Consider the following 15,124-nt stretch of genomic DNA (forward strand, 5'->3'; position numbering starts at 1 on the left):
AACAACGTCTGATTGGCTGATTACCTTCTCGCTCCATGTGACACAGCGGCCGGTCTAATCCAGTTAAAAGCGCGAGCTGGTATTGATTTCACTGTTTAAATCCTCTTCAGCCACGCGGAGGAGGAGGCGGCTCCGAGGGATTTGAAGCCTTCACATGTGAAACACGGACGTAACAAGATGGGATTAAAGTGGAGACGAGTGTTCCTGAAGGTGGACGCGCCGATCTGAAGCTCGATTCACCGGCAAACCTTCAGCATGAATCGATGACGAGCTTTTATCTTTGCTCTAATGTTGACTTTGGTCTAATGGAGCAAAGACAGAATTCAGACTGGAGATTTATTCACTTATACAGTGATGGCTACCTCGAGCACTTTACATAGTAAAGATGCTGCAGTCATGATACTGTTCACCTGGTTAACATACAGTAACAAATGTATGAGCTGAGCTGGTGAACCTGGTTGGTGTCTAGGGATGGGTATTGATACGATTTTCACGATTCCGATTCCATTTTCGATTCTGTTTAACGATTTGATTCTTTATCGATTCTTTTTAAAAAGGAGAACACTAAGGTCGATTAGCTTAGAACTTTGTTTTATATCTTCTCTTTAAACAAGATAGAAATTTAGGAGTAACATGGCCTTACAAACCCAACAGTGAGAGCTTCAGAGATCCAGCCTACGGCTCTTCAATGGGGCGTCACAGGGTCCCCAGGGAAAAAAATTGTAAATGTAAAATAATAAAATAAATATTCTTCTGTAGCAATAACAAAGTATAACATAAATTATTCTGTAGCAATTACACAAGAATATCCAGTAATGTCCCTGCTTACAATTAAACACATTCACTAACTGAAAATCATCTGCTGTGGCAAACGGGTGCAAGCCTTTTACCATAAGCTTAGTCACTGCTCGGTAACATTCGTCTATCCTGGTCTGAAAGGAGACGCTACCGGCAGACTGCAGCGAGAACTGCCAGCATCTGAGCCAGACTCTGTCTGTCATCATGGTCACTAAACGCACAGTAATGGCAGGTTTGTAATAAGGCAGATCGCGCTAACATAATATGCACTGTTGATTATTTACCTGCCGCATTAACGGGAGAGGATGTGCAAACGTTACCGCTGCTGCTGGGTTGAGATTCATGGAATTAAAAACACGACATTCATTTAAGGTCATCGCGTGTTTTGTGAGCAAAGTGCTTTTGCATATTCGTAGTGTTTCCTCCCTTAAATGAAATATCTGCTTTGCAAGTATTGCAAGTTGCCCTGTTGTCATCCGTTCTCGTGAAGTATAATCAAACCTTTGAGCGTTTGAGCCGCCGTGTTTCCTGCCAGGTAAATGACGCTCCGCAACGTGGTGACGTCATTCGGGGCGACTGGAATCGATAAGGGAATCGTTTGCAAAAATGGCAAACAATTCCAAGGAAGTGAAACAGTGGGAACCGGTTCTCAACAAGAACCGGGTTTCGATACCCATCCCTATTGGTGTCTGTGGGTTTTTTTCATTTAAACCACCAGTGAAGCCATCGTGTCCAGTTCCTTAACACAGCGGTTCCCAACGGACCGGCCTTTAAGGTGTGGCAGATAAATCCAACAAAATAAAACGACACGACCGAGAAAAAACTGTGATATTTTGTAAATATAATAATAAACGTGAATTCACTGTGTACTTGTGTAACTTTATTAGCAGCGTCCTCCTGAAATGCACCAACGACATTGAGAATAACATCCTCCTCTCTGCCCCTTAATGCTCTCAGGTCGCTATGGTAACGTGTAAGCATTTCTTTCAAAATAAGACGCACAGCTACAACACGAGAGAAAAGACCCAGGTAAACCGAGTTACGATAAAAACCCTGAAAACCATAAATTTTACACCTGAGCCTCAACTCTCACGGCCCGGTACCAAACCACTCAGGGGTGGAGACCACTGCCTTAACTAACTCTATGCTAAATACCTGCGGACGTCCAAAGGCCCGCCCACCAGCCTGCGTGCCACCCTGTGGTCACTGCTTTAACAGATTCAGGCTGATTGTTTTCATTTCTTCATCTTTGAAACCAGATGTGACATGTGAGGAAGTGCCCTCTGTGACATCATCAGGGACTATAAGTCATGTTTTATCCTCTGGACATGAGGCTTTTATTCTGAAGCAGCCGTTATCTGTGTTTCCTGTTTCCTGCTGTTTTTACCCAGACCCGTGAAATGGTTTAGACTTTGGATGCTTTATTTTATGTCGTTTCTGTGTCTTCAGTCTAAACTCTGTAGCTTAAGAGATGAGCACAGAGCCGGATTCTTCTTCTCCTCGGAGTTAAATCCCGGATGTTTTCCTCCCTCTAGATGAAAACTTTCCGCTCTTTGTTTCTTAAACTGTGGATTTCGATCCTGACGGGGTCATAGATTCTATTTCTGGAAGGTCTGTGCTTCAGAAAGGAAATAGGTTTGTCTCAATTAGTCTCCATCCCAGGGAGAGGAATGCCTTCCCTCTCATCTGGGTCCCAGGCCGGAGCGCCTGAAATCCTCGGGTTTACCCATAATCCTTTATTCCACCGAGCGCTTTTGCCCTTCGCTTTGACCTGCCTCGAAGCAGCTGAAGAGTTTTGTTCTGAAACGAAAAATCAGCCGTTTGAAAAGCATCTCGAGCGCCGTGACTGACAGGAAGTGGTGACGGCGCGCTCTGAAACTGACAGCGTCGGGCTCAGAGATCATTTCAGGTCATTTTAGATATCAGAGTGTTTATGTAGAAAACATCAGTATGAACATTTGAACTATTTAATCACGTTGCTCTGAGGTTGTGCTCTAGCTCAGGTTTTCAATAATAATAAATGTCAGACGTTCGATTTATGAAAGAAAAAAACACCTGATGCCAGCTCCGACTGACACACCTGAACAGTCTCATGTTTACAGTTCGCTGCAGTTCCTCTGACGTCCAGCAGGGGCTCCAGCAGCGAGTCCGTCCCCCCACACTGCCATGTTAAAGCCTTACAGCAGAAATAAACATGTTTACACCCTGACAAAAAACTGTTTGGGCCTCTGTGTCTGTTTTACCACTTGATGTTTGGGGGCGTGGCCTCTTGGACTCACCTGTGGTAACTGGATTTCCGGAGCTTGACCCGTGGACCGTGTTCACGTCTGAGCTCCGGCTCTGAGGATTGATATTCCAGGATTTTATTGGGATGTCTTCCACCCAAACAAACACCTGTGAGAGATTCGGGGCCGGTGCGGTCCACCTCTGACTCTCATCAAATGTGGGAACGTTTTTAGGAGGAACGCTGTTCGTCTCTCCAGCAGAGTTTCACAGACTTGCAGAATCGATATTAAGCAGCACTACAGCTGTTTTGGCCGGCAGCCTGCTCTCCAGTCTCAGAGTGCAGTCCTGCTGGACTCGGTCTCTACCCCCGCTTATTACTGTGCAATCCATGGAAATTTATTTTCAGTTACAATTATGGCTTACAGCAATTATGGAAGCAACATAATCAAGACAGAGCAATTATTTCTCTGCATTCCTTTTTTGCAGTGCAGCTCTCATTGGCCTCCTGATTTTGTCCTCCTCTAAAGTCTCAAACTCTCTGCTGTCACGAGGAGCAGGTTCAGCTCATAGTCTGCTGACAGGAGGACACTTTGATTAACGAGGACATGAGAAGACGTCCAAAGGTCGAGTTATCGCCTGATTAATCCTGCTCAAACGATGATGACTGTATCTGTTACTGTTATATACCACCGTGCTGATTTCCATCCATCCTCCGCTCTGTGAAGATAAACCTGAAGGAGTCTGAGGAGTCGGGCTCAGCTGCCCAAACTCCTGTTGGGCATTTTGTCTACACGTGGCTTAGTTTACACACAGGAGGAGGCGGCCATACCTGCTGAAGTGCTGCAAAGCCACAAACAGCAGCTTTAGTCCATCTGCTGCCTTCAGGGAATCACACAGAGAGACCGGAGGAGAGCTTTCCCCTCCGATCAATGAAGTCTCAAAAATAACTGAGGAAAGAGTGTGTGTGTGTGTGTGTGTGTGTGTGTGTGTGTGTGTGTGTGTGTGTGTGTGTGTGTGTGTGTGTGTGAGAGAGAGAGAAGGAGCACAGGTGTGTGTGTGTGTGTGTGTGTGTGTGTGTGTGTGTGTGTGAGAGAGAGAGAGAGAGAGAGAGAGAGAGCACAGGTGTGTGTTGTAGGCGGTCACATAAGGTTGTAACGATTTATTGACAGCATTAAGTTGAAGTCTTGAATAATAGAGAGGAGTCCACTGAAGTATCTCTCACACACACACACACACACACACACACACACACACACACACACACACACACACACACGTATGCCTTCCTGTTATGGTGAGGACCAAACAAAATGTCCTCACAATTCCTGAACCAAAGTATCAGAAAACCTCACAGGCATCACGTGTCCTAACAAACGCCACTGAGAACAAAAACAGGACCCCTGAGCAACCACAGGTCACTATAGGGTTAAATTCCCCAACAGCTCGGCAAGTAGTTGCAAAGGTGGTGCTGCACCAAAAGCTTCTTTGAGGTGTCTTTGGTCCATGTTGGATTGCTCCGGTCGCCCATGGTTTGCATGGAAGTTGCCAACTACTCATGGAGCAGCAGTGAAACTGTGAAAAGTACCACACAAACTAAAGAACAGAAACCATTCGCTTTGAAAGTAAAGGTTCGGCTTTATGAACCCTGTTGGTCGGAGTGGTAATGAAGACAAGTCTGTTTTTACGTATTGTTGCTGATTGGAGTTTGTGGAAACCACAGCCACTCCAACAATCTGCTCACGACCAACACAATCACAGGAAGGGTTTTGGTGCGGTCCCCTCTGCATGAACGATTTCAGCCGACAGCCTGGGGTCACCAACCAGTCTGCAGTGAGGCCAAAGGAAGTCCTAAGGAAGAAGCTAACTGAACTTTCAGCATAAATATATGGTGTATGGAACAATGAGACATCCTGGGTTTTATGATATACTTTTACATTTCTGTTGGATAAAATTTGCTATTGTGATTCGAGCTGTCAAATCTTTGAGGTTTCTAAGCCTCACAGATCGTTTTAACTGGTCAAAATGTCCCCGTTTCTAAAAATACCCTCGGTGCTGGGATCTGTTCTTTCTGTAAATTGAGCGAGACGTGCTCAGACGCTCTGCTTCCTCCTTTGTCCTCTCAGACTCTGATGACAGACCGGCTGCGTCGAGTTTGATTTAGGATGGTGTGGTGGTTCATCGGCAGTCCATGTTTTACCTAAAGGTGATGTAGATGGGGTCAGCGTGGCCTCTCTTTGGACGAGGTCAGATGTGTTCGACACATTATTATAAAGAAGGACTAGAATAGAAATGAGTAATTTTAGGTTTGTGTTTCGTTGCAAGTTTAGAGTTTCAGAGACTGAAGCCTTCGCGTGATTGGATGCATATTTAGACTATAAGTGATCAGTGAGGGTGCTTTGCTTATCTGATGGTGAGCCTTACGTCACTTCTTAAACGTGCAGTTGGGCCGACAGTGGGTGGAATATTTTTGCCATATTAACTTCAAAGCCGTAAGGCTGCTTTGATAAAAACAGTAGATTTTACCCCAGACGACCCGGGAGCTGCTGGTCTGTTTGGGGTTTTGGTGAAACGCTCCACCAAGTGCTTCTTTTTTGGTCTTAAACTGTTTTATTCATCAGCACTCATTCATTCAGAGATCAGATGAAAGCGAGGTGCTAGACGGAGAAGTGTGATGCTTTTATTTTGTATGTATTTTCCACAGAGCACTTCCTCTGCCTGACTGACTAAAGTGATTCGTTAGCTTGTCTGCTGACGGCTGTTTCCTATGTTCTGTGTTTGTGCAGCGGGGGCGGGGGACAAGCTGGGCTGGGCGTTCGGTCTGGGCCTGGAGAGGCTGGCGATGGTCCTCTACAGCATCCCGGATATCCGGCTGTTCTGGAGTCAGGACGAGCGCTTCCTCAAACAGTTCAGAGTTCAGGACATCCACCAACCCGTCTGCTTCCAGGTAGACACAAACATCACACCTGAGTGGAAGAGGAGCAGATTTTCACAAATAAACGCGATCGTGGCTCAAGAGTTGGGAGTTCGCCTTGCAATCGGAAGGTTGCTGGTTTGAGCCCCGACTCCGACAGTCTCGGTCGTTGTGTCCTTGGGCGAGACACTTCACCCGTTGCCTACTGGTGGTGGTCAGAGGGCCCGGTGGCGCCAGTGTCCGGCAGCCTCGCCTCTGTCAGTGCGCCCCAGGGCGGCTGTGGCTACAATGTAGCTGCCATCACCAGTGTGTGAATGTGTGGATGACTGGATGTGTGAAGTGCTTTGGGGTCCTTAGGGACGAGTAAAGCGCTTTACAAATACAGGCCATTTACCATCCTGAAGACGGATGAACGTACCGACTGCAGAATGAAAGAGCTAAAGTCTGTCTTCCATCCTTGTCTTCTTTTCTTTCCTGTTCTGTTTATGTCCCTTCCTCTCCTTTGTCCTTTCCTTTCACTTCTTGTTTCCTTTCATTCATTAATGAAAGCTCCTCCCCTTGCCCTTAATTTGATCTTGTTTCCTTTTGTTTCAGTCCCATTATTTTGCTTTCGTCACCTTATCTTTTCTTCCCTCCTCTCTTCACTGCTCTCCTCATTTCCCTTCGTCCATTCGTTTCATTTCCATTTTCCTTTGTCCTCTGCTTCCTGTTTACCCTCCGTGCAGTCTTATTGTGTCTCTGCTGTGTTCAGTCATGTCTCTCTTCAGCTACAACACCGTGTCTGTGTTTGTGTGTTCATCACTAACCTGTAATAACTGCTGGCTCGGTTAGTTTACCTTCAGATGCAATAACGAGTCCGAGTCTCTCGTAATAAAAACAATCTTCTACCGTCGTGAATTAATTCACAAATGCAGAAGTTAATTTGCCGTTAACAACGTCCTCCTTGTTATACAGCCACCGTTTAAAAAAGCTGCAAACAGACTGTTTCTTATTTGTGGGCCGTGGTGATCGAGAGTCACACATACTTCCTACCAGCCAATGACAAAGCAGCAGCCCACCTACCTGTAACCACACTTTACACCCTCACTCTGTGTGTGTGTTGTTGCCTCTTAACCTCATGCATAAAACATTTTGACAGTGGGGGCTCACATCAGCCGGCACCAGTCACTTCCACTGACCCCACCATCATCAACACACACACACACACACTGTGGGGTGTGTGCAGGTTCACACAGCGGTTACTCCGTCCCCACTAAAGGTGCTTTTTGTCGACTCTCGTCTTCACTAATAAAGAACATTTCAAGTGACTGTTGGAGGGCAAAGAGGAGAAAAGAGAGGAGGAAGATGAAGAGGAGGGATGGTGGGGGTGGACGAGGCAGAAAACAGATGGAGGGAGGAAGCAGGGAATGAGGAATAAATGAGGCGAGAGGTAGGACAGAGGAAAGAAGAGGATAAGAATAGATGCAGAATCTGACTAAATGCAGTTATTTGAATAAAAGATCTTTAGATGTAAAAAAATAAAAGGGTTGAGTGAAACGTAAGGTGAGAGAAAGTAGGGGGTGACATTAGTGAGGAAAAATGAGAGACAAAACACAGCTTTAATGGAAAAAATATACTGAAGCGAGTTTGAGGAAGTGATTAAAAAAAGAAATGCTTGAAATAAATAAGAGAAATAAAGTGTGGGGAAAAGGAAAAAGAGGGAAAACAGATTAAAGTGTGTCAGGAAAACAGAGGAAAATGTAAATGACTAAAGAGGCACCAAAGTTTGAGAGGGGAAAGTGGAGGAGGAACTATTAAATGGAAGAAACAAAGTGCTGAAAGATACTTTAGTAAGAATGAAGAGAGAGAGAGGAGACGCTGGAAGGGTGGTTTGTGAAAACAACGACATGAACCGGTGTCACGTTATCCAAACACAGCGTCTTTGAACCGTTTCACAACACGTGTTCATCGCACTCAGCCAACCAATGCTAAACCTTCATTAACCGCTGTCCAATCAAACCACCTGCCTAGCTAGCAAAGAAGTCACCCAACTTCCTTAACATCCGACCAACAAACCAAAAAACTGAACCGAGCAGACAACACCTCCCTCCATTGTACAGCTAATGTCTGCCTGTATTTACCCCACCTAACTACCAGCTGACCTACACAATCTTTCTTCCTTGTCAGCCAACCAATCCCATCCCTTCATCAACAATGAGAAAGAGCAGCTGATGACCAACTAACTTCATTACCTACCAACTTACCTTAATACCCAACAAACCAATCAAACATTTGATGAGAAGAACTGCTGCCTTTGAAAGTACAACCTATCGTCACCTACCTGGCAGCCCAATCACGTCCTTACCTTCCTACCACCTGACCCTGATGACCTTTATTTCTAGTGGGCGGACCAATCTTCTACTTTTAGCACCAATGAAACATGCAACGAAAGACCCACTGACCTCTTTATCCGACAGCCACCAAACTAGCAAACAAACAACCAGTTGATCTGTGAACTACCGCCTTCCAAAGAACAAGTGATGGCTGAAATCACGTGCACGGTACTTTCAGAACTTATCTGGACCACTATTTTTTTTGTGCTTTTGTGACAGAATCAACAAAGTTTTACTCTTAAGCTGAAGTTTGTCAGCTCACATGGACAAATATTCACTCAGTTTATGTCGTCCTCTGAGTCGGCTGGTAATAATCTCCTTTAGGTTATAATCTTACTTCATTGTCTTTTGATCTGAACAAACTGAAGGAAACGAGAGGAAATAAATTGTAAATAGCAAATGCGTTTGAAACGGCCCACAGTGAGTGCATTCAATAAAGGTTTAATCGTATCTGACAAATTACAATAAACACATAATCAGTGTTGTTAAGTTGAAGACGTGAGGAGTGAGGGTCTGCGACCCTGCTGTCCTCCTGCTGTCCTCCTGCTGTCCTCCTTACAGCCCTGTAAGTTTTATTGATAAACTCTGTTTCTCCAGAGGGGCCCGGGGAGCATTGCTCATCTCCTGCCCAGGGTCAGTTCACCTCTCCTGGGCTGAGGCTCTCCACCTCTCCCCCCGAAAGCCTTTACTGGCCCCCACATCCACAGGTAATGAACTGTGACCGCCCAGGGCCTAACAGGAAATAGACTCCTTGGGTGTCGGTGTGTATGTTTGTATACGCACACACACAAATGGCTTCAGGGAGCTGTGCAGTGCCACTAAACTATTATAGTGTAAACAGACGGCTCACCTCCCTCCATACGTCTGCACAGTATGGTCAGAAATATGTGGATACTTCTCTCCTCACCTACCACCTGCTGTGCAAAGTCTTTCCCTGACGCTCGACTGAGTATAAAAATATCAAATGAGACTCGTTCTTCTCTCTGTTCTTCTACCAGTTTTACTTCTGTCCTTTACTGAAATATGTATGAATTGTTTATTTAACCTTCGTGTGCAGCGCTTTGTGAAAAGCACTTAATAAATAAATGTTACAACTTTACAAACAGATGAATAAATAAAGTTAGGTTTCCAGTTCATTTATAATTAACTAACACTTACCAAAATCAGCCAATCAGTTACTTATCTGCTTGCCCAACCAGCAACCCAACCAACTAACCTATCTAACCAACCAACCACCTACTTTAAGGCGTCACTTCTTCTCAAACCTGTATACCCAGCAAACCAGCCAACTTTTACCTGCCAACCAACTGCTCAATAGGCCCCTTTCTTGCTAACCAGCCAACCTTTCATCTACCTACCTTCCTAGTTACCTAACCAAGCAATTGCCTGCCTGTGTAACCAACCATTTATCTACCTGCCTGTCTGTGTAGCTGTCTACACAGCTAACCAGTTGTTGTCTATGTTCCTTGACAACCAGCCATCTACTTTGCAAACCAGCCAACCAACAACTTGTCTTAAACCGCAACAAACAAACTAACCACTAATTGACTTTTTTGTCTAACTAATCACCTACATGTGCAGGCAACTAACCAACCACTACCTAAACCAACAACTTACAACTAACTGGTGATACCTTTCATCCTGAGTAACAAACCAGAAATCTACCAACCACCAACTGACTGTCCAACCAAGGTCAAGCCTTCACTGACAAAAACCCAAACAGCAGCTAACTGATCCATCACTGAACCACCTGCCTTCCTCCTGCAGTTAACTAAAGTAAACTAGTCTTTGATAACATATGAAACAAACTGACCAACCAACTGATCACCTTGCTGTTCTTTACCTCCACCTTTGAATTGAGCTAACTACAGCCCAGTTTCTACAGAAGATAACTAAATAACATTAAGTTGGCCTGTTTCACTTTTCCTTGTTTTGTTCTGACTTTTGTTTCAAAGGTGGAAAAACCAGTGTCACACAGATTGATGTGTCTCAGTGAATAGCATTAAGATGGAGAGAAAATTAAGAAAATATCATTCAGGAGCAGGAATAACAGCAGCTTCTCTCACTCTGTGCAAGTTATTCTGAGCATAATAAACAAGTGACAGATGATAGGAATCTCTCCTTCAGTCTGTCGCTGCATAAAACATCACATTTATTCTGTCGTCCCGATAAAGTTTTAATGTGTTATTGTCTTTGTGTTTTACTCTCTGCTGCACTTTCTCCTCTTTCTTCCTACAGTCGGGCTGTTTCTCTTCTCCACTTTCTGTCACATTTCTTCTTCTGTTATTCATTGGGTTCTTTTTTGTTGCTTGAATCTGCACTTTCAGCTCATTTTTATTCACCTCATCTCTCAATCTCTGCAGTTGATGTGCTGATTACCCCTTCAGTCCTTACATCTTTGTGTTTATGCTTGGTTTACTTTGAAATTCTAATGAGTCTCCAGTCCAAATATCCCATAAATGTACATGTAGGAAAACTAATCAATGTGGTGTACAAAGTAAAATTTCAACATCTTTGAGGATCATTAATAACTCATAATGTGTTATTGTGAAATTAAACTATTCTTCAGGGCCTAAACATCAGCCACAAATAACCTCAGCCACGCATCTGCACATAATACATGAATCCAGATGAAGACGTTACAAAACTAAAACCACAGCGAACCAGCAGAAAAACAACAGCGTTATGCCACATTAGCACTCAATCAATTAAACATAAAACTATTACAAATATAATCCATCATATATTTTGCAACTATTAAGTGGGTACATTAATTATCATTGCATTATTTAGTTAAAATATATTAATGCAGACCAACCAGTTCCCTATGACCTAGCTACCCATCCACCCTCCTAACTACTTACACAACCAGCCTGCCAGCCAGTCTCTCTGCTAGCATGGCTAACCAGTTACATACCTGCCAGTCTACCTGTGCAAACAACCAACAGAGTCCTGTCAATTAAGGACTCACCTACATTCATCCACCACCTTTGCAACCAACCAATCTGTGTACCTGCCAGCATGGCTCATCACTTACATAACTGCACAACCAACCAACTCCTTGCCTGCTTACTTACTTTGATAACTAACCAGTTAAGTACCCACCCATGTAGACACTTAACCAACTACCTAGCTACATACTTGTATGGCTAACTAATTAAGTAATTAATTAACTGCCAATTTAAACAACCAATTCCTTTCCTTTGCTTTACTACACAACCAACTAATTGCTTTCCCACCCACCTATGTACATGACTAACCAATCATGTGATTACCAGCCTATGCAATAAACCAGTTCCCTACCTTCCTGTTTGGGTAATCAATTACTCACCTACACGACTAAATAATTGCCTGCCTAGATAACTAACCACTATTTAATGAACCAATCAAGTGCCCACCTACCTAGATGCTCATTCAACCACCTACCTACTTACCTCCATGGCTAATCAGTTACTTACCTATCGACACGATGAACCAATCGTGTGCCTAGCTCTGTTTTTCAGGGACTTTTTTATAAAGAGAAATTATCAGTTAATATTTCCACCATTGCTTACAGTGAACATTTTTAAGTTGAGCTGTCAGTCATTGTTGTTTTATACGTTTGTTTTTCAGACGCTCAGTAAGTACCCACCTCTCCATAACGACATCTCCTTCTGGCTGCCGAACGGCAAAGAGAGCGAGGCAGGCAGAGAGAGCTTCACAGAGAACGACTTCTACGAGCTGGTGCGCTCCATCGGAGGAGACCTGGTGGAGAAAGTGTCTCTCGTGGACAATTTCACACACCCAAAGTAAGAAAACCCACTGAGGGTCAGTAACTGGCTCTTTTTGCAGAGGTCATTATGATGCTAAATTCCCTCCTCCTGCTCAGAGTGCTGCTGGTACACCCTGTGATTAAGCAAACATCAGCGACGGTTGAGGTGACTGTCTTTATTGATATCCCAGGTTGAGAGTGATTAACAAGCTGTTTGGTTGTGAGGGACCAGGAGCTTCGATGAACTCAGTGCTTGTCTTGCTTTGGTTCATTTGTGATATAACAAATATTTGAGGGTATTTGCTGGTGGAGCAGATCTGTATTTACCACAGATAGACTATCAAAGAATTACTATGCCATTATTGATATGCCATTTTAGCATTAAAGCCTCTTACTGTGATGCTAGCTCTGAGCTTTAGTCGGGTTCCTAAGCTAGCTGGCATCAAGAGCTGCAGTCCACTCTGAGTTTAGTAGCACCTTATATAATAATTCAATTCAATTTTATTTATATAGCGCCAAATCACAACAAAAGTCGTCTCAAGGCGCTTCATAGATACAGAGAAAAACCCAACAATCATATGACCCCCTATGAACAAGCACTTTGGCAACAGTGGGAAGGAAAAACTCCCTTTTAACAGGAAGAAACCTCCGGCAGAACCAGGCTCAGGGAGGGGCGGGGCCATCTGCTGTGATTGGTTGGGGTGAGAGAAGGAAGACAGGATGAAGACATGCTGTGGAAGAGAGACAGAGGTTAATAACAGATATGATTCAATGCAAAGAGGTCTGTTAGCACATAGTGAGTGAGAAAGGTGACTGGAAAGGAAAAATAATAATAATATTTTAAAACTCAAAGGAGTGCAAAAGGTGCTTTTAACTGCACATCTCTTATCATGAAATGCACAAAATACATCAAGCAAACAGCATCCTGCCGCTTCTTGCTGTGGTTGTAGTCCAGTTATTTTTATGCTAACTGCTAGCTGGCTAATGCATCATGTTAGCATTGTGCTAAAAGTGCAAACCAATAAGTGGGTAGTTCCTATTCACTGTTCATTCATTTTTAACTGCCTATCCAATTCAGGGGGCTGGAGCCTATCACAGCGATCACATGGTACGAGGTGAGGTTACACCTGGACAGGTTCACGCTCACATTCACACCTACAGCCCAGACAAAGTGCTAACCACTGCACCGCTGTGATGCTCCCATAGACTCTGTTACATGGAACTGATGCAGGTGACGCTAAGGCAGAAGTGCTTCAAACCTGCATTGCATTTACTGGCCAGCAGGGTGCGAATGTACAAACATGCATGGAAAAATAGCCCTAACTTTATGACCTCATGATGAGTTCATGGTCACAGCCATGAGTTTGTGCTCTTTGTGAATCCAAAGCCAAGTTTATTTTTTAAATTTGGTCCCATTAGAGTGAAATCAGTCATATCTGCCCATCACTCATCACAGCCTTTTCAAAACACTCAGAAGCCACTAACCAATGGGCTACATCTTTTATTTACAGTCTGTGGAGTTACTATCAGAACCTGCACGGCGTGGCCCAGAGGGACTATAGAGCCTCTACACCGCAGAGGCTTAGAGTCAGCAGTAAAGTACTTATCGTAAAGTAAATATAGGATCAGAAACCAATGATGAAAAAACAAAAACTGCAGGAAAAAACACAGAAAATAAAAAGGAAAAAGTAACAAAAGCAGAGAAACAGGAGCAAAGGTCATCCTCTCTGTGGTGCTGCTGAAGGCCGGTGACTGATGGCAGAGTCATCGGTTCCACACACACACACACACACACACACACACACACACACACACACAGACATAAACTCACACACACACACACACACAGACATAAACTCACACACACACACACACACACACACACACACACACACACACACACACACACACGCAAACTCACACACACACACACACAAACTCACACACACCTATTTGTACTGTAAAAAGTGCCTGTTTACTCTAAATGACAATGATAATCAACACACACACACACACACACACACACACAAACACACACACACACACACAGCTGTCCTTGGCGTGCACCTTCGAGTCTGCAGTGCCTGCTGTTGACATCTCATTTTTTAGGAAGTACGAGTGTGTGTGTGTGTGTGTGTGTGTGTGTGTGTGTGTGTGTGTGTGTGTGTGTGTATAAAGGGCAGCAGTGGGAGGTTGGTACCTTATGGCTGAGAACTCCTAATCCACATCACTGTAACACACACTCTCACACACACACACACACACACGCTCGCCCGATCTTGTGTTGGTGTGTGTGCAGCGAGGGCCCTGCAGTGCGTAAAAATGTCCTACACTATTCATCTTTCAGCATTTTAATGTCTTTTAAATAGCGACCTTTTCCCCCACAGAGCGCACCCACACACACACCCACACCCACACACACCCACACCCTTACATTAATACCCAGTGACTCTTGCGTTGCAGCTAATGGGCAGAGAGGTGAGAGGCCCAAAGCTGAAGCCAGAGCAGCGTTTGAGAGTAAGATTTCAGAGTTCAGCTAAATCGCTGCAGACAGTGGATTAACTTACAGCTGCAGTGAACTTTCACAGACAGATCCGAACATTTGGTGCCAAAATGTCCAGAAGAGCTGACCTTTGCTGGAGCGCTGCAAATAGATGAAGCGTTTTAATTAGCTGCAGCGTCCAGGTTTGTTTAACCTCCACGGCAGGCGTGCAGACGACAGCTTTGAGAAAGAAACTGTAGAAATCTTCTCTTCTTTTTCACACTTGAATCCGGTTGTTCAGTCTGACGTCACTAGCCGTGTCTGGGCCTAAACTCCGCTGCAGGTCCATATATCAAACGATCACTATGGCATTACTGAGAGTTGAAAAACTGTCTAAAGTCTTTCATCTTTAATAAAATGATCAGCGTTCTGCTCTACCAGGTGTAACAATTGAGTTTAACATCCAGGCATCCATGAAAACGGAATTTATGACATTTAACGGAGTTAGAAGTTAGCAGGGAGTTAGCTCGCTAGCTTCTATCTAAATACAATATAGCATGTCCTGACTGCGGGGTTTTGGAAAC

At 44.2% G+C, this 15,124-nt stretch overlaps 1 protein-coding gene across 5 annotated transcripts in view; it reads left to right on the forward strand.

Annotated features, from left to right (window-relative positions):
* The window catches only part of fars2 (phenylalanyl-tRNA synthetase 2, mitochondrial), a 129,372-nt gene that overhangs the window by 80,510 nt on the left and 33,738 nt on the right, over positions 1-15,124 (forward strand). For all 5 annotated transcript variants that reach the window (XM_040039503.1, XM_040039500.1, XM_040039499.1 and 2 more), the window contains 2 exons: positions 5,808-5,968; positions 11,920-12,095. In XM_040039503.1, coding sequence (XP_039895437.1) covers positions 5,808-5,968; positions 11,920-12,095 — 337 coding nt within the window. The remainder of the gene's footprint in view (positions 1-5,807; positions 5,969-11,919; positions 12,096-15,124) is intronic.

Source organism: Simochromis diagramma, unplaced genomic scaffold (genome assembly GCF_900408965.1).
Source record: "Simochromis diagramma unplaced genomic scaffold, fSimDia1.1 OVJJ01000567.1, whole genome shotgun sequence".
In the NCBI taxonomy this organism is placed as follows: domain Eukaryota; kingdom Metazoa; phylum Chordata; class Actinopteri; order Cichliformes; family Cichlidae; genus Simochromis; species Simochromis diagramma.